Raw genomic sequence first — 24,748 nt, 5'->3', positions numbered from 1 at the left:
AGGAGAAAGACTGAATAGTACTGTCTAAAATCTATTACTAGTTGGGCGGATAAGTGAAAATCCAAGTGCCAGTAGGTGCGTGTCAGCACAGTGGGAGAGATGGGAGGAGAAGAGTGGAGAAGTGGAAAAACTGAGAAGAAATGAGGAAAGGAAAGAGAGGGAAAAAAGGGGCAGGAAAAGATGAGAGATGTGGCTTTCAGTGATCACCACTTGCGAGCTGGCATGCTGAGTTTCTGCATATGTCTGTGAGAAAGAGAGAGTTGGTATTTGTGAGTAAGTGTGTGTGTGTGTGTGTGTGTGTGTGTGTGTAGACCTGTGGTGGATAATGTCTGTCTTTCTCTTCACAGCGGTAGAACAGTGGAGAGTAATCCTCCTGAAAATCACCTAACATCACACCAGGGATATAGAATACAGAGAGGCTAACACAGCTAGATACTTTCCCTCAACATCTAAGGCTCACAGTTTGCTCTCTTAAAAACTCTTGCTCCATTTACAAACATGTACCTATTTAAAAAAAAAAACAAAAACCTAATTCTCATATTCACACATACACACACAGACACACAAACAACACAACATGAAAGCCAGAAAGCACAATACACAGTGGTCACATTTCTCACATGATCCTCACCAGCTGTCAGTGTCACTCTAGACACACAGAGATCTTGGAATTGGTGTGAGTGTGAGTGTGAGTGTGCGTGTGCGCGTGCACACATGCGTAAACAGAGACAGGCTCCTTAGTCACTGGTGATTTGACAAAGCAAAGTGACAATAACAACATGCTGTAGTTGTATTTACAACTAAACAAAAGGATGAGAAAGAAATTATAAGAGTGACTGCAAGTAATATTTCTGATACAGATTATGTCTTTGTTGGAAATCTTTCACTGACTAAGTCCTAGTATAAATTTGACTCTTTTTGGTTTGTTGATAGAAGATAGAAGTTATGGCTTACAACAAAAAGAGGAAAAGAGGCTCAGCAAAGAACTTGAGTCATATTCTCTCTTTCTTACTCTTCCCTGTCACCTGAAATTTTTCCCATTGCCCAAACTGTAAAACCCTCCGTCGCAACAATGTATAGGCATACAGGTATACCTGTTGCCACTTTACATGCACACTAAGCTACACACAGCACAGCATCCTGATCCAACATACTGCGAAGTTGCACTGACAACTTGTTTCTTCATGCCACGTGTACCATATACACGCATGATGACTGTATAGACATGTGCAACTTGACTCACTAACACCCACAAACATGCACAACACAAATATATATAAACATATATCACTAAATATCACAGCAAAGATAAGATAAAAAGGTTCATCATCATCATTTTCTCTCACTGTGCATCATTTAAGTGCAAAATTACAGCCAAGACAACAGAGGCAAGAAACACATCAGTGCATCTAGTGTCACACAGTGTAGCGTCTGCAGGACATTTCCTCACAGTTATTTTATGTGGTGCTACTGTGGTATTTTATTGTTTTTAACAGCTTTTTGATTCAACTGTTGCCTCCAGTTAGTCAGTGGGGCTGGTGTCCAAGCAAAGTTATATGACATAATGTGGAACATTTTAGCTGCTGGATGAGAAAAAAGGAAAAACATCATTAAAGACTCCAGTCACCCTGCTCACTCTCTGCTTCTTCTGCTGCCATCTGGGAAACGCACCAGAGCATCACCAAACCAGCAGCACCACCCAGCTGACAAACATCACACTGATTGACTGAAACTGAACTGACTTACTTCATAACTGACTTACTACATAAACTACAGGGTATAGAGACGAACAGATGCCTCAAGTTGCTCCCACAAACAGGTTTACATTTACAGTAACTAAACACAGAAGAACACTACATTGACATACAGTAAGGTGTTAGGTGTGCATGTAGAGTATGACACTATAGTAACACTATTATAGTAGCACTATTACAGACAGTGAAGAAAGCAGACACCTTCACATGTATGTAGATACACATAAACATCATACATGAACACTTGGTGGAAAAGAAAAACACACACACACACACACACACACACACACACACACACACACACCAATCAGACTACAAGTAAATCTGACACTGCAGTATGGCATTTAAAAAGTTGCCTCCTCATACCGCCACTGTATTGTATTTTTGCCGGCAAGGAAGGAATGGAAGAGGCCTGAGGTGGTTGTTGGACAACCACAGACACATTTCAGATTTAATCTCATATTGCACAATACACCACTACATAAAAGTAACTTGATGTTTAAAGCACCAACAATATAAGTCTTTGGAGTTATTCCAGGTAATGTGTCTCTGGTGACAAAGATGCTTTCCTGAGCCCAGGATTAAAGAGAGCAGATTATATGTCTCATGCAGATTCAAACACTGAAACAGGTTTAACTGAGCAGAGACAGCTGTCCTTGTAGCCTATTGTTGTGGATACCATTAGCATAATTAAAGACTGGTGAAAAATATCACAAAACATGTAAAAGTAAAAGGGGTTATGGGAGGCCAGAATCCACTACAGAACCTTCTAGAGGGTTTGAGGGCCTCATTCAGTGCAAGGAAATAGTAATTACCCTAAAGACATTTCTGTTGTCACCTAACTCCACATGTGTTCAGAAAATGTCTACATAATTGCTCACCCACCCATAGCAGAGGGGGCATTTAATCAATTTAAAAGAAAATAATAATAATCTTTTTATGTTTCATGACTCTGGATCAAAAACTATTACGATAACAATAGTTCATTGCTGAGGCATACTTCCCCTAAACTGCGGCAGTTATACCGATGAGACAGCATGCTGGTTACATTCAAAATATAACATACAGCCATGGGTGACTCATCTGAAGACCTTTGCAGAGGAGGTTGTTTAAAAAGTTGATACTGGGAAAAGACTATTTCTATGATAACATGGAAGAAAAAAAAAACCCAAAACATGTCCTTAAAAAAGATTACTCATTAGCTAAACAAAATTTTTCTTTCTCCCCAACAATTGTTGGCTAAGTGCTTTATTATTTACATCTTACATCTGTGGTTCAAAAAACAAAGCTAAGAGCAAAGGCCCTTTAAAAGCCTATGACATTTTAAATAAACAAAACAGAATGAGGCTGTGCAATGCCATTTGACATGTTGGGTAAGAATACTAAAAATAGACATGACTGATATTTTGATGGCTTAACATTTATTCCTTTGTTACTGTGACTTTGGTTCTTCAAGTATACACAAAGCACAGGGCGTGTAATACAATTTGACATGCTAAATGAAATGCTTAAAATAGCTATGCCTGCTGTTTAAAGGCAAAACAAATTATTTGCTACTAGAGTAAACAAAGTCATGCAAAGGCCAAGCAGAACCTTTTGACATTTTAAATAAAAGTTTAAAAATAGGTTTGAGAGGATTAACTGTATCCAAACCAGAAAAAAACAGCCTAATCTTTGATTGTTGTTCTTTTTCTGACAATACAGATGACAACATGTATGCATAACGCAACATGAAAGCAACAATCCATAATAGTTGCATGTCATCACAGAGCAGTTCAATTGTTTGGTGTGAAATACAGATTTTTGTTTGAGCATTGCGTCTGTGTGTGTGTCTATGTACGTATTGGGCATGTGCTTGTGTTGTTGACACAATGCTTGTGTGTCTCATACAGCCTGCGGCTAGTAGGAGTCTGCCAGGCTTGGGGGTTGGGGGGGTACATTAGTGTATATGTGTGTGTACAAGGATCAGTGAGCATTTGTATGTGTGTGTGTGTGTGTGTGTGTGTGTGTGTATATATATATATATAGATAGATAGATATACATAAGCTTTACTTTAGCAATGAACCTTTAGTGTATGTGAGTATGTGTCTGCATTTACAGTGGGTACTGTAAGCATTATGAAGCAAAGTACCCGCTATTCCACTCACTCAGCCTATTAACAGAATATGTAAAGATACAATTAGAAATTGACCACATTCATACAGTGTGTGTTCTTATATCTCTCTTGCCACATATTCACAACAAACAAGTAATATATAGACACAAACACAGGTTGGCGGAACTGATTAAAACAGAACAGGGACAACAGGGGGACAAGAAGCAAAGGGAGGAAAGGTAGTGGGAGAAATTATACAAACAGGACAAAAACAGAAAGAACCAAAAACACATTAAAAGAAAAAAAGAAACAAATGAGAAAAAGAGAGAAAGACACGAGTAATGCTGGAAAAAACAAGAATACCACCCCAGAGAAAAGGAAAAAGAAAGGCCAGCAAATTTAATACTCAAGCCGAGATTTGTCCATTCACCTCCATTTTTTTTGTTATTCTGTCAATTTGTGGTCATGGAGGGACATTGTTCACTACCCATATTCCTTCCTCTCTCTCCCTCCCTCTCCAAGCTCTCTCCTTTTTCTATTCTGTCTTTCATACGAACTGTCAATTTGCGGTCTTGTGGAGAGAGCAGAGCTGTTTTCACCTCTCTCTCCTATTCTCTTGGTCTCCTTGAGAAAGTATGCTGTGAAAAGAGCTGATTATTGGATGGCACTCAAGCTGCTTTCCTGTCTCCTGATCTCTCCGTCTACCTTGCTCTCTACCTTTCATTCTTGCTTCATTTTTTGGCCTCTCTCTCACACATGCCTCTCCTCTTTTATCATTTAATTTCATCTGAGGATGAGGACTGGTGAAGATACTTTCTCGTTTTCTTTGCTTCACAATGCTGTTGAGTGCTTTCTATACTATTGTGTCCCACTAAAAGACTCATTACTGTCCTTCCTCTTCTGCAGAAAGTGCTGTTTCTGTGAATGAGGAGCTGACAGCCAGAGAGATAGAGCAAAAGAGAGATAGGGAGAGAGAGAGAGAGGGAGAGGGAGAGGGAGAGAGAGAGAGAGAGAGAGAGAGAAAGAGAGAACATAGGAAGAAATTACATCCCTGTCAATAAAAGCAAAATTCTCTGTCTTTAAAACCTTGGTTTTCTTTCATGGAATTACATGACAAAGACACCAATGGCTTTTAATGAACATATCACACCGCACTAAAGATTAAGGGAGAGGGAAGGTAAAACGAGACAGTCAGACTAAACATGGAGGGAAATATGGGAGTTTAAAAAGAGGAGAAACTGAGAAAGAAAAGAGAATGCATAACACAAATAATATGCTGCTGTCTGTAAGGATGCATCTTCTACTACTACTACTACTACTACTACTACTTCTACTACTTCCTAATTCCTTCATCAGTAATTGGGAAATGGGAAGGATTGTCATTTATCAGAAAGACATGAAAACACCATGGACAGGTTGCCAGTTCATTACTGGATGACCAAATAAACTGTTTGGGAAAAAAACTTGGCTTTTGTGAATATCCACATAGAAAAATATTCTCTAGTGGAGCACAAGCAATGTAATCCAGTCAAGTGTGTAAAATTGTCCACGCTGCCCGTACCTACCCTAGTTGGTTAGTGGTTACTTTCACCACTAACAAATGTGGCTCTAAAGACACTTTAAGGCAAGCTGCTGTACTCAGCACAACATCCTTGGGCTGCACACAGACAAAGAGCAGCCATTAGAGCGCTATGAGTGTATCCTCGTTATTCATCCATCCATCCATAATCCCCACACCTGTCCATCAGTTTTGCACATATAAGCCATCACGTTACTCATCCATACATCCACGTCTATCTGTTCTCTTTCTGGTCCATCCATTCACACCTAAGCACACAAGCTTTCACATGCCACTCCTCTATAAATCCATCCATCTATCCATCCGGACATATTGCTTCATTCCCACATGCATCAGTACGAATACTGGCTGGTGTGCAATCATCTCTCTCTCTCTCTCCATCTCTGAAATAATAGATATCTTGCTCTGTTCCTCGTTCCACAAATGGACATTACAGACCTCGCCTATCCAATCACCCACTTATCTACCAATCTTTCTTCTTCTCACTTGCATGCTCCTCTGCATCTTGGATGAAACAACAAGGCTCAGATTCTGTCCTCCCATCCTAGTCCTTTATTCTTCTGTTTTTCTCTCGCTTGCCACCAAAAGCCTGTAATTACAGACCTTGCTGTAACATACTGGGGGTGAGTGTCTATCTGTCTTTCCATAATCACTCATTCATCTCACACACACACACACACAATCAGCTCAGTGTGAGGTGGCCTCATGCAGAGACTCATAGAAAATAGATGGTCTTCAAATATGTATAGGCTAGCCACCAGTGTGTGTGTGTGGGCACATTAGCCTCAGATTATACTGAATGCATGTGTGTGCAAGTGTATGTTAAATCAGACCTATTCACGTATAAAAATAACATTGAATGCAGATACTGGACACATGGCTGTCAAGTACATTATATATACCAGAAGGCTGTGCTGTAATTGTGTCTGTAGCTTGCAGATGGTGCTGTGTTTCCAAGCCATTAGGTCACTTATCTATTAGCACTGCGCTCCAGTGACACTCTGCTGTCATTAAGAGCTGACAATGCAGGTCATGAGGACTATGGATTACAGATCATCAGCAGCATCACTGGAAAGTCACTTAATAAAACAATATAACAATTACCAATATGTGGACAGCAGAGACAAGCATACATGAATTTTTATACACCAGTGTAGCACAAAATACTCTGATCTGCCAGTCAGCCTCTATGTTTGTCTCTCTATCTGTCTTTTGGCTTAAATCGGTTTCTCATTCAGTCGTTCTGCCTCCTGTGATGATTTCCTTTCACTGTGGTTGCCAATCTTGATGTAGTCTCAGCCCAGCTCATCACCGACTTCACCCATATACACTAAAAGCCGTAGGACATTTTAAATTCAGCAGAGAATTTATATAGAGTAATATCTGGACAAAAGTATTTATAGTATTAGGACCAGACAGAGTGTATGTCGGTGTATGAGAAACAACCTGTAAGAATGTAATGTGTACGTATGAATCTTTGTGTGAGTGTAATGAATAATAGGGGCCTATGCGTGTTGTGTAAGAATGTCAGTTTGAAGTGGGTGAGTGTTGGCGAAAATAAGTGGGGGGGAAACTAATGCAAGCATGTGTTGGATTGCCTGCAGACTTTATGAGGCAACTACTTTTACAAGGTCTCGCCCCCACTGCTGAACTTTTCATTGTTGAGTGATGTGTCGCTTGGCTTGCTGTGAAACCTCTCTCTTTCTTTCTTTTTATCTCGTTCTCTGCCAACCATTTCTGTCTCTCTGCATGCCTTCCTCTTCATCAGTGTCCCCCCTCTCCCTCTCATGTCTCTGTCTGTTCCTTGGTTCCCCTCCCTCTCTGTCTGGCAGTAAAGGCTGATGGAGTGTGAAATTAGAAAGTGTATCATATTCTGCTCTGTGGCTCCATGTCCTGAGCTATAAGCTACAGCTAGTCAGAGTGAAAAATAACATGCAGTGAAACAGATACATTAACATGGTGTTTGTGTGTGTGAGTGTGTGTGTGTGTGTATGTCTGTACACCTGTGTGTGTATGTAGTAGGAAGGAAGGCAGAGGACAGTTTAGCTAGCTACAGCTTATCTTCAATTACTTATCTCATGGTGCTTTTCCACAAACTGCAGGAGCAGACATGGATTAAAAATGTGGACACACACATACATACACACACACATACTTGTTAATTTGCTAACCACACAAAATTTGAATTGCCTGTTGTAAACAACTTTTATAGTTTTGATAAGGAAAGAACACACAGAGAGAGCTTGACAGGTGCAGGGTAGGTTCTCTCATTACCTGAAAAAGACGCATTTGATGCATTTGCGTGAATATACGCATGTCTGAATACACGCATCCACACTACAGAGGCTACTGATTTGAAGTTGGAGTGTAACATTTCACCGCTACATATTTGAAAATCGATAGAAGAGTCAGATAAGGCTACAATGATACAAAATTGGAAATGAGTGACACAAGTTTTCCGAGTGACCGCCTCTTTCTGTGCTCGAAATTATCTATGCTAATGCTAATTGATTATTGTGTTTATGTTTTATTTACAACACAATGTGCCCATATACAGTAACGCTGCTGAAAATACCAAATTTAGATGGAAGACACTGACTGGAGATCCAAGGTATACAGTACTCAATTCATACCATATCTGAAAAATTCATCTTCCTTGGGGATTGGCCAAAAAAACAGCAGTGAGTACATCACTGCTAACAGTATTTTCTGGGACAGGGCTGATTCAATATTTTGATACAAATACAAATTCAAGCTTTTTTTTCCAACCAGCTAGTCAAAAGGGATACACTTTCATTCATGTAATAGAAATGAATCTGAACATTGATGCAGCTGAATTAAATTGCACGTAATGGACTTAAAACCACAATCATATCTATATAAACTTATCTATTGTTTTTGTATTAGATCATGGATAATTTATCCAGATACATATTGGATCATTTGATAGGGATACATGTGTGCATGTGTGTGTGTGTGTGTGTTTACCTGCATCAGGCCAGACACCTCCCCTTTCTGAAGTGGTGCAGCAATGGAGGGAGTGAACGGCTTACTATCTTCAACTGGCTGGCCTCTCATGAAGTGTTTTCCTGCCTCATAGATGTCCACCTCGATCATCTTCCCTTTGAACTCAGCCCTCTTAGGTACCAGCACCTGCAATCCATGAGCAACATATCATACCTGATGTCATGATTATTTAACATTTGACCGTGGGAATACACCTACAATAAAAAATAGAAAATAAATCACATCATATTGTCACAACTTCAGAGTAGAGCACAATGGAAAATATTAACATTACAGAACGAAAGCTGTGAGGTTTGGTAACTGTCGCCTAGTGACTGCACTTTAGTGCCCACAAATGAGATGAATCCAGCATCTTGTTGTAAGTTGCCTAAAAAAAGCAAACCTATATAACATCTGTCAATTACATTTTCAATTAACCACTGTTTTCCCCCTCATTGTTTTTTAGCTAGTCTCTGCATGCTTACAAAAAACACAGGATTGAGTTTTTCAGTTCCATTTATAGAAGCCCTCAAGGTTAAAAACTACAGCAACAGCTGTGAGATAAACCAGTGGGATTTGCTGGTTTGTCTTATTATTTCACCATGGCAACTATAAATCTTGGATGATCACAGCAGGAAGGAAGAGAAAACAAAGAGTTATAATTACGGCTTAGTGTGAAATGGAATTTGTTCTTAATGACTTACCCCTGTAAATAAAGATCATATTCAAAAGCTTTTTCTTTCAAAACAATTTTTAAACTAACCACAAAATTGACAGATTGACAGTGATGTATGCTGTACGGTTCGAGTACTGATTTACTCTTTTTATTCAGCTCTGATTCAATACCTCTGGTAAATACTAGTAGAATAATTGATGTTGTTATTGTTGGGATTTAAAACTGCAGGCAAAAATTGTAATCAGAGCCATAGCCAATCATAGTAAACATCCTTCAGATTTGAAAAGTGATGTTATCCTCTTGATGGCAAAATGGCAAAATATCTGACACTGCACTGACTATTTATTTTGGAATTAATATATTAGATAATTACACAAGTTTAAAGACAATGAGTAATAATTTAATAATAATAATAACAATAATGTCATCATTTGCTGATCTGTCTTGATAAATTCTCTTTCAGCTCAGAGACTTGGATCAGCAGCAGACCAGCAACCTTGGACAAGCTGGGATTCAATATCTTGCCCAAGTACACTTCAGTGGGCTGCATGCTGACTCAGATCATCTGGTGGTCTGTCTAACCATTACAAGACTCTGCAGGGCTAAGCTACTGACTCGGCAGAGAATAGCATGTGAACTGGTAGAGGGAGTGTTACTGCTGTGATGGCAGGACTACACCCGGCTCAGTGTTAATCTGTCAGTCTTTATCCAGCTGGTGGAATATGATAGGAAATGGAGAACAAGCCAGACAGACACACAGCCAGCGCCACACCTGCCATATCAACACACCTGCTGCTCGACACTCTGGCCACTGTGAAGATGTATGTGTGTGTGTGTAAGTAGCCAGCAGTGGCTGGGAGCAGAGAGGTAAAACAGCAGGGCTGTGAGGGAGTTAGGAGATAGAGATAGAGATAGAGAGTGAGTGTGTGTGTGTGCGTGTGTGTGTGCGTGTGTGTGTAGGTGAGGGTCATTCGATGCCCATTACAGGGTGATTAAATGATGAAAGAGCCTGTCCGATTTCATTGGAAACCCCCCTTCCTACTTCCTCACTCAGCTACTAACAGACAACACACACACACACGCACACACAGATACAACCCAGGTGGGTTGGGTGCCTATTACACCCGTCAGAATAGATATCCATCTGATGGTGTAAAAGTGAAACTAGGCCATTTGTTCACACTCACACCTCTCCACCTTATTCCCCACTTCCCTCCACCCACACACCCACTCTCCACCTCATTCTGTCCTTTCCTTTGCTCCCACTACTCTTTTCACTTCTTTCCTGACCTTTGACTTTCCCATTTTTTCTTCAACACCTCGACTCCCCGAAACCACCCACTCCTCCCAACTGGACTGTTCTAGGTTTTGTTTTTCTCTCTCTATTTGTCTCTCTGTCTCTCTCTCTCTACCTTCTCCTTTCTCCTGCTCTGTTCATCCAACACTCTTAATCAACACTGTTATATGTTATTGATGCTTTTATCATGAGTGACACACAATGAAGTTTAAGCTTTACATTTTACATGTAATTACATTATTGCACCAAAAATAAATACTGGGTTCCTAGAGTGATCATATATATTTGGACGTAGAGATAAAAGTGAGGAAGAATGATAACAGGTTCTCAAAATGCAACTTAAGCTGTGAGTCAGGCCTCTGTAATGCAATGTGTATACAACCTCAGTGTATGTACTATATGCGCATGTGTCCCGTAGGTGTAGATATATATATACATATATCCCCTGGGGGGACAGACTCAGGAAGATACTGGTAGATAGTGTCTTCATGTTCTTTTTTCAAGTCAGAGTGTGATTTAGGAGGTCATGCCAAATGCTTAATTTCCAAAAGGGTGGGGTGGCGGGTGCGGGCGCACATCAAACATATCAACATGTTCTCCTCGAGTACAGTCAACATGACACATGACACATACATGTCTGCATATTCACAAACGTACACATGTATGAAGGAGTGCACACTTGTACAGCACACATGAACCGAGTGACTTGTAACTTAAGTTTATAGCCTGCAGAAGGAGGTGCAAAGGAGGAGGAGAGGAGGGGAGGAGAGGGAAGTGGAAGGGAGGAAAAATTATTACCATCCCCTGCCCTCCCTGCTAATAAAAAGCATAACTTCAAACATGTTTCTGATGATGGTTAAAGCAGGAGGAAATTGATTTATTTGAAGATGTTTTAAAGTGAATTTTTCACAGGTTGAGAGAGGGTCTTTGAAGCCATGTGGGTGTGTGCGTGTGTATATGAACAGCTTGTGTGTGTGTGTAGGATGGAATGTTCATGTCTTTAGGGCTGACCTTAATGTTAGTACAGTAAAAAAAAGCAAAATGTACTGCCTCTATCAGCCGCCAAATGTTCTCATGAGCACCGCAGGGTGTGTGTGTGTATTTGCGAGTATGTGTGATATTACTGCTAACCTACTTTAGTCAATACAAGCTTAAGCTTCTGACACCTGCTGTGAGTTCTCCTGTGACGTGCGAAGCAAAGCTTCTGATCTGATTTACTAAGTGTGAAAATGAGGAAGAGTTGGATTAGCTTCACAAACGGAAAAAATATTCATCAAATGCAGATTAATTTACAGCTTATTTACTGTATGTTTTTGAAGGTGGATGGAGTGTGCAGGCCAACTAAACTATTTTAGGATTCATCCAATGTGTGTGTGCCTACAAACCTTCCTGATACCCATACCAGCCAGTGCAACTTTAGTGAAACATCAGCAAAAATGTATTCACCAAATCAAGGATTATAAATGATAGAAAATTGTATGACTTAAGTTCAACAAAATATGACAGTTTTAGAGGACTACTCCTTCAGCTTTACATGGGTGAATGATACTACTGTAATTTAAGTAAAAATTAAAAAGATTTAATTATGTAGAAAACATTTTTAATGTATCTTTTTTAATGGCTGTTGTCAAAAATCGTAGCTGTTTTGAATGTGCTGGGACAAATGGACACTAATTCTAACATGTTCTATAGTAGGTGCAAAAGAGTCATACTTTTAAGTGTTTTGACAGACATACCTGTTCGTAGAACTTGTTGTGAGACACGTAATATTGGGCATCGAAAGACTCTTCTGTCACCAACACATGTTGTCTCTCCCCTACCTACAAAGAAGGTGGGAGAGATAGAAAAAAATGAAATTGTACTTTACTCAGATAACAAATGTTTACCAAATTTGTTACCCAGGCCATATATTAGGGCTATATATTCTGTTTTAATACAACATGAGTAAGTTGCCTCCGTAACACAGTTAGAAAGTTTTGTGCTTTCACCTTTTTTTTCATGTTTTTTATTAGTGCAGTTCACTGTTTAATTACAATCTCAAGGTTCCCGAGCAACTTCACTTTTAGTATTTTGGCTGAGAGAACAGTGAACACTATTCAACTCAGGTCCTTACAAAAAAAAAAAAAAAGGAAAACTGAATAAAAAGAAGAAAAAGTACAAGGCTATAGAGGATACAATTCAAATGCTTACAGAAACAGTCTATTCAGGACATCAGAAAAACAAATACTACAACAAAGCCTCCAAATGAAGAATTTTAGCAAGGGACATAATAAAAGAAAATACAATTTTGCTGAAGAATGTTGTTGACTCAAAGACAGAGAAAGAAGTGGAGAACTTTGCTGAAAGAACGGCAAGCATCAATAAAGCTGGCCAGAAAGGGAGATATCTACTTCTCACATGTTCCCAATGGATAAGTGTCTTAACAATTAAGTTTGGACAAATATTTGACTACGCTTCTTGACTGGATATTTCATATTTCATTTTACGTTTTTGTGAATGGAAAAAGACAAAACTTTGTTGTTAGTATGGCCTAATGCATCTCCTGATGTGTCCTGAATGATAAGTATACCTGTACATTATGCATTATAATCTACCCCATTATTACACAAATATGATCACTCAGGAAGCACATAAATGTCAGCTGGAAACAGTGTCTTATATGAGACACTTTACATTTATTTTGCCATTAAAAACATGCAAATGTTCTCCCAATGTAAGAAAACACCAGAGTGCTGCAGAGCATAAAACACTTGGGTTTCAAATATCAGCAACATACAACAACATACAGTTGAAATATCCTGTAGGCTCAGTGAGCAATATTTGCATTTTAACTCCTTCAGTGATGAGCCCTGTACTGTAAAACTGTGCTGACTGATCATTTTCTTGGCAATAAGTCAGAGCCTCAGAAGTCATGGCTCTGACACATTGCTCAGGGTGTTTCCATTTTTGCAGACACCCATCTTCTGTACTCTTTTCTTCCCTCCCTCCTGTCTTTATCCTTTTTGCTCCCATCCCTCGCTCCTATCTCTGGGCTCTTTGTTCATACCCCTCTTCCTTCCACTATAATTCCCTCTCATCCTTCTCTCTCTCTCTCTCTCTTTTTTAACTGATTTTACTGTGCATGTGTGTTCCAACACCTGCACAGGCATGCTGACAGACTTAAAAAGAGGCCAAATAAATCACTGTTTCCTGCAAACAGAGCAATTTTCAAAAAAGAGCCTGGAAAAAATATTCTTTGAACATTATTACTGGATGGTGAACATTTGATTTGGGCCTTTTGTTTGCTCCTTTGGATTGAAGACAGATGTCTCTGCTGTGAGACCCACATCCTGAGCACATGAAAAAAGACTATTTTCACAGTGCTGTACATATATTTATGGAAAAAACACAGAGAACTCCTCCATTAACATTTAATAATTCTGTGAACCATCAACTACTGACTAATGACCATAACTGTCTATGTACTATGATTTTTTTTTTTAAAGTGTTCAATTTTTTCTCAGATGTATCACTTTGGAAAGAGACAAGAGGTTCGTCACATATTCGCAAAATGCAGCGCAGTGCCCCTTCACAAAGTGGTTAGTCATTTAGATTTCAGACTTGCACTGTGGACTAGAGGAGGGATGGAGTGGAAGAACTTAAAGCTAGATGTGTATGATGTGACTTTGTATGGATCTGCCCGGCTTATTAATACCTAATCCACACCTAAACAACCAGCAAGGAGCAATGATGTGGGATTAAGGTATATCCTGATATGTTGATTGAACTGTGAAAAAGAGGATGATCATGCATGAATACATGCTAACATAGACGGCGACAAATAGTAAATGAAAAGTTGATGAGCTTCACACACTGTGCAACACAACATGAGGTCTGCGTATGTGTGTGTAATTGTAATATATGTGTTGGTTTTTGCTTGTGCAGCTTCTCATCTTTCCTGTAAGAGTCTGCATTTAGATTTGTATTTACACCATCTGTTGAAAAACACCATAGAATACAGAATAATAATGTGTGTGTGTGTCTTTGCACAGTGAAATGTGTATTTAATTCACCATCCAGAGCATAACATCCCAAGATACACAGCAGATCCGCTACAGATCTGTGGGATCATGAGTTTAATTGATAATTAATCCACATCATAACGAGGATAATGAGGGAACTGTGGCTTTGAATTGTAATCAACATTTTCATCTGTGTCACAAGTAAAGGAGCAATTCACCCGAATACCATCCAAAATATCTTGCTGCATCTGTGGTCTTTTTACCATGCAACTGCATTATGTTTCTAAGCAGATTCACATTTAACCCACCCAACATGTATATACAATGAGGACAAGCTAGAATATTTTAGCCTATTGATTCCTTATGTGCAAGTATCAGTTAAGGACGGGATATTCTCAGTGATATAACAATATTTGATGAGGATGTAACAACCAGTGTGGCACTAATCAAAGTAGCAATAATGACAAACAGCCAGTGTACCCAGTCTCTTCTTTTGCTTCACCTTAATTCACTGAACACTTTATTAGGAACACCATACTAATACTGGGTATAGCCTCCCTTTGCTCTCAAAACAGTCTCAATTCTTTGTAGCTTGGATTCCACAAGATGTTGGAAACACTCTTTTGGGATTCTGGTCCATGTTGACATAACTGCATCACATAATTTCTGCAAATTTGTCAGCTGCACATTCATGTCGCAAATCTCCTGTTCAACCTCATACTAAACGTGTTCTAGTGGATTCAGATGTAGTGACTGGGGATGCTACTGAAGTGCACTGAACTCATTGTCAAGTTCACGAAACCAGTTTGAGATGACTTTTGTTTTGTGACATGGTGCATTATCATGTTGGAAGTAGCCATTGGAAGATGCAAAAATTGTGGCCATAAGGAATGCACATGGTAAGCAGCAACAGTCACATAAACTGTCGCATTTGAACAATGATTGATTGGTATTAAGGGGAACAAAGTGTACCAAGAAAACAGCATTACACCACCACCATCATCCTGGACTGCTGACACAAGGCAGATTGGATCCACGGATTCATACCGTTGACACCAAATTCTGGCCGTACCATCAGCATGCCTCAGCAGAAATGAACCACATAACTTAAAACTACAATCAGTTAAAATCAGTAGCAACACTTTAAGTTCCCCAATTCAGCTTTTGTAAGCGGTAAATATTTAATAAGTGTTTTATAACACAGTTCAATAGATTTATGTGCAGATATGTGATTATTAATGAATTTGTCAATAACTGGGGTAGTGTATAAACAGATGTTCAATGACAATATAGTGAAGCACAGTTTTATATAGAATGTCTTCACAGGAGAAGTTATAAAAGCTGCCAAATGCTGTGCTTAAAAATGTCCTTATTTCTGTGTACAACTACATGATTATGCATTATGGCATTTATTAAATCTTTGAATACTGATTATTAAATGTTTAATTAAGTAGTACACTGACAGTCAATGAAAATGCATCACCGTGAAGATTTTAAAATATTCTACCATGTCTTCTAGAAAAAAAAGAAAAAAAAGAAAAAGAAAGATGATCTTGCTTTGAAAAACTGACTATTACGGAGACAATTCCAAAAAACACCAGATCAGTTCTCATAACACCATTCTGTTTTTTAAAAAAAAATCAAGGTGATGTGATGTGACTGTCTGAGTGTATTATCCAATTGGTCAGAGTCAGTCAGAATAGCTGAGGGTCAGTCCTCACATAAGCAGATGAACTGTCCTACTCAGCGCCCTCTGTGTTTTTGACTACTTTGATCTACATCAAAGTACTTTTATTTGTGTAGACTGTATTTTACACATGGTGCCGTTTGTTTAAATTTTTCATCATTTGTGCAATTTACCACAGTATCTGACCAATATGCAACCATGTCTGAACTGTACCCCCCCCGCTGTCATGCAGTGGCTTGCAGGCATATGCAACACCAAAGCTGAACTCCATTTCCCCACTCACTGTGCATTTATGCATCACTCTTTCTCATTCTGACCCACTCGTAATTAATTCTTCATATATCTCTTGAAATTGTTACCCACAGTTATCATTCCAATACATACTCTCTTTCTCAACTGTATCATGCACACACACAAAAAAACACAGTCGGACAATATGATATGCTTTCTTCCTCACAAACCTTTCCAAATTATCACAATTGTGCAATCACCAGCAGACACACAAATCAACTGTTATTCTCAATCACATACACACAGCCTTCTGGAGCCCCTTGTAGAAAGAGATTTTGTTTTGTTGCCTAACTAATCGTTGTGGGGAGTGATTTAACAGGGCTAAAGAGAGATGCTCTGATCTTCTGGAGGTTCTCTTTGAATAAGCTGCTTGAAAGAGGAAAAAAAAAACCCACCCCTGCTGGTTTGGGTGTTTTGTTTTACCCTCAAAGTCAAATTCAAAGTAAAAGAGACTCAAACTTTTCAGTGTTTGCCACAGAGACTGAGAGGATTACGGTGGCTTTGGTTAAATGTTTGTGGGGACAAATGTAAAATCAACACAGATCAAAGTTATCCAAATGTACTCTTTGGAACAAGGCTGAAGCATAAATAACTTACACAGTAATACACTAACAACATGAGAAAGAAGACAGCGCAGAGTAGCTATAGAGTATGACAGGAGGGACAGACAGAAGTAAAGTAGGTTATAAGAAAAAAGGTGAAAAAATGAGACATTTATGCAAATAGAAAAGGAGAACATTTTGTCAAAATAGCTGTAATTCCATAAGCTCTTTAAATGCCTGAACGGTCTCTGAGTAGTCTTCAAAATCTTTGTCCTCTGCAAAGCCACCACAAAGAAGTCTATCATTTCATGTTCACTCACATACACACCCAGTCTTGTCTTGGGCTACCAACAGCCAACAGCTGAAGGTACTTTTCTCAGTTGATAAACCAACTCCTTTATCTGTCTGTTTATGCACTGCACTCACCTGTATTTTGCAATATGTTCAAATATCTTTCTGCCCATTACTCTCAGACTTTCGGAAGTTATGATATCAGTTTCATGTGCTGTGTGTATGTGGGAGCAAATAGCCAGAAGACTGACTCACTATTTATCTGGCTGCACTAAAGAAAGGAAAGCCATGTTATCCACATCTGCTGAGTTTACAATCTGATACAACTGGCTCCGACAATCTATGATGTCAAATTAGCTGTGATGTTTAGATTATTAGTGACCACTTGAAAGTTTGATAAAATCAAAATGACTAAAATTAAGAACAATTCATGGTCCACTTAATCTTAGGTATATGAAATATTGATTACACAAGGGCAAATGAAAGAGTAGAAAGTAGAAGAAATGCTGCCATTAATAATTTTAAGCTTTGGAGAATGCACAAAGTTTCAGATAACAATGGGTTAGAAATTTCAGAAAGTAAACAGTGGGAAAAAAGAAAGTTTCCAAGTCCTTCAGCCTTAACCTGACCTAGACACAAACACTGAGTAATGAAGTGCTCTTCGAAGGACACGTGACATCTTTGTTCAAACACTGAGTGAGTGAGTTTATTAAATTAATTACTACCTGAGACCAAATGCAAGCACATGTATTTATGTACATATGCACCTATACATTGTGTATCTGCAAATGCGGACATTCTGTTTACACAAAAATCAATCCTTCTCACCACAAATCAAAACTATATAAAGTTCCTGTGTTTGTAAAGCATGCTTATATTACAAAATCTCTTAACCTAGTCTCTAAAACAGCACAATATAATGTAAGTCTACACTGCTTTTTAAGGGTTTTCGCTCTGTTTACGTCACTTTACACAAAAATAAATTCTTGACCTTTCTTGAGGGGGCCTGGAATAACAATTTACATTTTTTTCACCAGTCTATTTTTCAAGGCTTTTTATATTCTGGTGGATGCCAACTTGAAATATCCTAGGTGTATTGTGTTCTTGACCTACAACTTGACACCTGAAGAATTTATCAGCAGCCATGATTTTACATGAAAAGAGAAATCAATATTTTGTGTCACCTTCTACAACTTTTATATCTCATTATTCCTCCAGAAGTTTTGAAACCTTGAGGTGCTCAGTGAACAACACTAAACCAATGACCCAGCTAAAAGAGGAGATACATAATGATGGAGTGACAGAAGAAGAAAAGTGAGGTGCAATATCTGCCCTGGCTTTAATTCACACTACACACGGAGACAGAGACAAAGCAACATGAAAACAAAGACAAGGCTCCACATGCCTAGACAAAGATCCCAGCACACCACTATAATGAACTATGTCTCTTTAAGCTGGTTTAATAACATACCTCCCTGAATACACACCGAGCTGATGCCTTACTCACTATATGTGTTTCTGCCTTTAGGCTTTAAACCAGACCTCGAATGCATTCTTGGAGTCACCAGTGCCTACGCTTTCTTTCTCTGAGCAGAGCTGGTGAAGTGTGAGAGGTTTTTGCCAGAGCAGATGCCGTGCACCTGCATCAAAGCTACAACCCCCTTCCAGGCCCAAGGTAGCCCTCCCATTGCTATCCAAGAATGAAGAATGGTACTCTTACTGTCCTCAAATCAAACAAAGCACAGTTCTTGGTTTTCATGAATACTGAGGTCAAGTAACTTACTGGGGTCAAACAGGAACTTTCAAGAAGTTTCATTGAGAGTGGAAGAAAGAATGAGAAACATGCAACGGTTAGTATAAGAGGGGGCAATGGGCAGCTGCAGACATCTTGACTTTTGTTTGCACGTGTTTTGTTCAATGTTGGTGAAGGTTTGGTTTTCAGTTCCACCTCTGATAACTAATTCTAAAACATTCCCATGGTACTTCTAAATATTTTAATAAAAAGACAACAAAATGTGTCTTGACTTCTCCAGAGTGCTATCCATTTATTTTTTCAGTGTGTTTTCATGACAAGGTCAACTCAGTACAGTTGATTTGACTGCATTTAATTTGTGGCTCTCAAAGTACCAAAAATTATTGAAATAATATTTTAATACACAATAATGAAATTAATTCACTGTAATCCATGACCTTGCAGTGAACAACTACAAAGAAACCTATTTTCTACCAAAACTATGCACATACACTATCTCTAAAAACTTGGCAAATCACAAGGAAACTGTACTGTATGGATATGAATAGATCACATCGCCGCTAATAGTAAAACATGTCCTTTAAAAATATATATGTTTCATCAGCAACCAAAAGATAAAGTTCAAGAAAAGAATACAAAGAGGAAGAGAGGAAAAAAAGCAATTTGAGTGAAAAGAAAAGTTGAAGCACTGAATGATGAGTTGTTACAGAAAGCTGATTTATGCATTTCCATGTTTGCAGCAATGGCCTGAGGATCATAATGTTACAAGACAATGTGCTCTGTGGCTCCTTGACAATACACACATGCTGCATCTGTGTACACAAAATATACTGTACTGTGGCACAGAAGAATGCATGCAAAGTCACACGCATACACAGTTGATTGCCTCATCAATTTCATCTAACCAACAGAAAAGACAGTCAAGTCTGCCACCAGCATGACAGATCTTGTTTGTCAGAGGAGACAGATAGATGTCTTTCTCACAAACACACACATACAAACACACAGGCCTGTGACAGCAGCCCACAGGCAGTTTTGTGTCTCAGATGCTGGAATGAATCACATCAAAACAGAGACATGGCAGAAAACACATAATGAAAGCCTCAGAAACATTAGTTACTAAAACACATGATATCACAAGCCCACATGATAACACAGTCCAACAAACACCAAAAACATAGAAACTTGATCATGCAAAAAATATGTCTTTAAGCAAAGATTAGAAAGTATCATAGAGAAAGTATCTGGCTGGATTAAAATTGAAGAGTTCTACGGTATGAGGTCTTTAGGTGTAACACGAATAGAAGCTAGGGTGGCATTTGTTAGTCACATCCAAATTGTAGTTTATCTCATCCTTCAATATGTTTAAGTTCTCTTACATAAATCACTAAAATAAATAAAAATATTACCTGGACAAAACTGTAATACTGTTCTGTTGATACATAGACTGTGAGTGCAATATCATTCCATAGACACCTGCCAGACCAAAAAAGAAAGAAAGAAACAAAAAAGGCTGTTGCCTTTTATTAAAGGAGATATAGCAGTGGACACCTTCTGACAGACCATGTGACAAATGCCCTTTGGCCTGAACCAATTCTTCCTCCAACATCAGGCTTCATACTGTTAAGCATTGATCATGTATTTCTTTCTTCTTCTAGAATGGTCACAACTGTCATCACATCTCACACAGCTACAGTTATTAGAAATCGTAAAAAAAACATTCCATACGCCTTTATTTATTCATCCAGCGTGGGGCTTGTTTGGCTCGGTGTGTGTGTGTATGTGTGTCTAAGGTGGGTGTGGGGGCCAAGCCCTTGGCATTGCAGCATCTCTGTGTCTGAAAATGTGTGTGTGTGTGTGTGTGTGTGTAACTGCAGCATCAATCAGAGCTCAGCTGTGATTGTCAGGCTGATTGTCTGTTATGTCCCTGTGGGCCTGAAGGCCTTGGTGTGTGTAATTCATGTGCATGCGCGAGTGTGTGTATGGGAGAGAGGGACAGAGAGAGGAAGGGAGAGTAACAAGGTGCACGTGTAATGCACACATCCATACATCCACATTAATCTATAATTGCAGCTGAAACTAATGCCTTGGTATGATTATGATTATCACTGGAGGCCACACCTGAAGACACAACAAATCACACATGCATAGTGAGGCCTATCTCGCGAATGCGTCTGATTGCTGTTCAAGGCTAGCCCTCCAGTTGTCCTATTAGAATGAGAGAAATGTACGGATGTGTTTTGATAAGGGAAAAAAAAAAAAAAAAAAACATGAGCTACAAGGCCACCCTGGTAGCTTTGTAGAATAAGGCGAGGATCATGTACTTCTAATGGTTGGTTAGGTTAAAAGCCGGCTCATGACTTTTGATGCATGTTCTATCTCTGTCTCCTTCCATATTTTTTCTTAACTCTTAACATTTGTGTAAATCCAAATAAAAATGCAATAAAAGTGAATGGAAATTTAGTTGGAAAGCTGATAAGACCCAGATAATTGTGTATGCTACTAAGAAGAATAGAGAGAGAAAAACTGACTGCAGCTGCCTTTCCAAGTGTGAGAGGTGGTAGACTTTCAAACAAATGTGAAGAAGGATGTGGGTGTAAATATACAAGTGCCCTCATTCAAATGCAAAAAAAAAAAAGAAGTTCACTACAATCTACATGTATTTGATGTTGAACTCTGCCTGTGTAGTGTAGTTTCCAATGTTGACAGTCAGTGGTAATACATGCAGTAGTGTGCCGGTCATATAGCATGGGAAGAAATAAGAGTGCGGGGATCAAATAATGGATAGGCACACAGTATATTCAACATCAACTTAACCCTAACCTAAACTTAACCAAAAGTTAATGTTGAAATATCTATATTTAATATTATGTTGCAGTGGCCATATGTTAACGCTGTAATAAAATGGTCTTATTCTAAATATTCTTACCAAAGTGGCAACTGAGTGTACATATCTATCAGGTAAAATGTGTAATTTTTCAAGTCACATCCACTTTGAGTCCTCAGTACCAAGTAAAGCTGTTATTCTCCTGTAAACCTTACAAATATCCTCAAAGGTTGTTTTGGTGTTTTCAACCAATGTCAAGGAAACCCTTAATAACTATCATTGTATACCTCATATTAGGTTTTTTTTGTGTACAATTATGATGTTCTCCTCCTTTCACTCCCTCTTTTGTGCATACAGAACACTGACAGGGGGGTAAAGTGTTCTATGCTGTAGTGTTTGCTCTTGGACACTCAACATTTTGATTCTCTTCATAGGCTAACAATTCTGTGTCTGTGTGCATTTGTGTGAATGTGTGCATGGTTCAGAATGCTTGTGTCCTCTTCATCTGTCCCACTGATGGTACATTCTGAAGTGGTGCAATGATGGACTGTCAAGTACTCTGCTGTTTTGTCTCTCTCCAAATCACTCAGGTACCCAAGGACAAGAAGACAACAGATGAACCAAGGGCGTATAGAAATGGAGAAAAATAAGAGAGAGAATTTGATTTTCTTTATGTATTTGATTTCTACTTGTAGTCTCATAACAATCTCTTCTTTTTTCCTGTTGTACTGTCACATCTAGTATCTATCTTTCTGCTTTACATAACAGTGGCAGGTCCAGATGTCATTGTTGCACTATGAACAATTTCTGGACAAGTGAAAGAGCCACATAAAAAAAATAAACATGGTGTTTTTGCCCCATGAGAGCAACACTTGGAAAAGAAGCTGGACGCTGTGGTTAATCTGGCTATATGGGCAAGAAGAGGAGACTGAATGAGAGAATGATGGCAGGAGATCTTGATGCAAGAAACAGGGCACCAATGAAATTTGAAGCTCTTATAGGGAAAAGTGATCAGAGGGTGAAAAAAGTAGTAGAGTTAACTCTGCAAAGCCTTGGGCTATTACTGGTGTAGATACAGTACAGCATGGAAAGAACATTGGGTCGCAAAGCGCTGACAGTACAGATCATATATATATATATATATATATATATATATATATATATATATGTGTGTGTGTGTGTGTGTGTAAAGGTCACACAGCAAGGGAAGCTCAGTGCCCACAGAATATAGTTCCCTATAGACAGACAGCAAGCTTGAAGTGGCAGAAATAATGTATGCTGAAAAACGAGTCATCCAAAAGGCATTCTCGCAAGTTCAGCAAGAATAGACAAGAACAGCCAGAAATTGTATGGATGTTAGTACCATGTACCAAATGGACAGGCTGGGTCACTGAACAAACCTGCTACATTCAGTTTCATATCTAAACCCGCTTTCTGTGATCTCTTTGAGTTAACCACATAATATGCTTATCTATATGACATTACACCAGCTTCAATTCCCTCTATAACAGTTTTCTTTCTTTTCTGTATTTTACTTTTTTCTTGTGGGTGTCTCCTTTAGGTTGTTGTGCTTTTCTCTCTGTACCGAATTCAAAACACATCACCCTGTGGATTCCTCTTGGTAAAATAGTAAATAGAACCTTTTGTTACGTGACGCAAAGGCAGCAAAGTATAAAGGTGGCAACAGAATATAATGTAACTGCAATGCTTAAGCAGTGCCATGTCAAGATCATGAGCCATGGAGTCTTTACCCAAACCTTTGTGCACTCACAGCAACACAAAAGCATCATAGTTTGAGTATGTAAGTCAAATTGTACATGCATTGTGGTAACTGCAGTTTGTCTGTTTATTGGCCACAGGGTCAGAAAGTGTTGACAAACAAACACTGATGTGTGTGTGCTTATTAACCAATGTATGGAGAGTATGTGAGAGTAATATGAAAGTGACAGGATAGCAAGAAAACATGTATGCACATAATAACCTTCATGTGCAAACAATGTGCACATTGGAAACTGGCATCCCAAAAGGGAAAGTCTTCAGGAGGATGGCACAGGGCAGTTATACAATGACTGATGTTTTCTACCCAGTGCATGGACAGTTTGCAGACTATAGCATAGGCAGGAATGAATGTATGTACAGTATATGTCAAATAGGTTTGGGCAGTTGTGGAGTATGAATAAACATATATTTTCTATTGGTCTAATCTACACAGACAGAAAGACAGAGAGAGGCTATAAGGATCAAAAAGAGCTGACATGTACACACAAAGGGCTGCTTGGCAAATTCTAATGTAATTAACTTCAGTTTAAAACATGCTCAGACCAGACACTTGTGATTTTTTTAAACAGCTTTTTCTTTAATATCATATGGCAGTTGGCCTTACTGTTTCATTTACATTTAGCACACACCGATTGAAAAGTTTTGAAGAGGCCCACATTGCTTGATTTTCTCTTAATAATTCGATGGATTAAAGCTAAAGTGAGATCTCTGTCAGAAAGTGAGGAAATACCAACTGAGGGATAAAAAATGAGTAAAAATCAGAGGAAATATTTGTAACTATCTTTTTTACTCTGATCAAATGTCTAGCAAAAGTCTGCTTTGTGTCTAATTTATCCAATTCAGAAACTCCATCAACCATCAGAGGGATATGGGGACACCAGGTCCTGCAACAGCCAATCAACCAACAGAAAGAAATCAACTACATTATTTCACTGAATAATTTTTTATCTTTTCCTTTTCCGTATCTTTTCCTACATAAATGAAAACATGAGAGGGAGGACCATTTAAATATCTAAAAACGTAGAAGAAAAAAATCAAAACAGACAAAATTCTCATCAGTAAAAGTCAGATTGGCTTCAGCGAGATGAGACTTGAATGAGCAAATGGCTTACAAAGGGGACAATATTAGCACTTCAATGGTGTTGATTGATTTATGGCAGTGCGGGGTG

The 24,748-nt window shown here is 38.7% G+C and overlaps 1 protein-coding gene across 9 annotated transcripts in view; it reads right to left on the bottom strand.

Moving 5' to 3' along the window:
• cdkal1 (CDK5 regulatory subunit associated protein 1-like 1) overlaps nucleotides 1-24,748 on the bottom strand; it is a 435,182-nt gene that overhangs the window by 228,802 nt on the left and 181,632 nt on the right. For all 9 annotated transcript variants that reach the window (XR_007814619.1, XR_007814622.1, XR_007814618.1 and 6 more), the window contains exons 13-14: nucleotides 12,145-12,228; nucleotides 8,418-8,582 (exon numbers count right to left, since the gene is read on the bottom strand). Coding sequence is in view for 2 of the 9 variants with exons in the window: in XM_018685548.2 (XP_018541064.1) it covers nucleotides 8,418-8,582; nucleotides 12,145-12,228 (249 nt within the window). In the remaining 7 variants the exon portion in view is untranslated. The remainder of the gene's footprint in view (nucleotides 1-8,417; nucleotides 8,583-12,144; nucleotides 12,229-24,748) is intronic.

The sequence above is a fragment of the Lates calcarifer genome, linkage group LG15 (genome assembly GCF_001640805.2).
Source record: "Lates calcarifer isolate ASB-BC8 linkage group LG15, TLL_Latcal_v3, whole genome shotgun sequence".
NCBI lineage: Eukaryota > Metazoa > Chordata > Actinopteri > Centropomidae > Lates > Lates calcarifer.
Note: the sequence above shows the minus strand (reverse complement) of the source record. Positions and strands in the feature narration are given on the sequence as shown.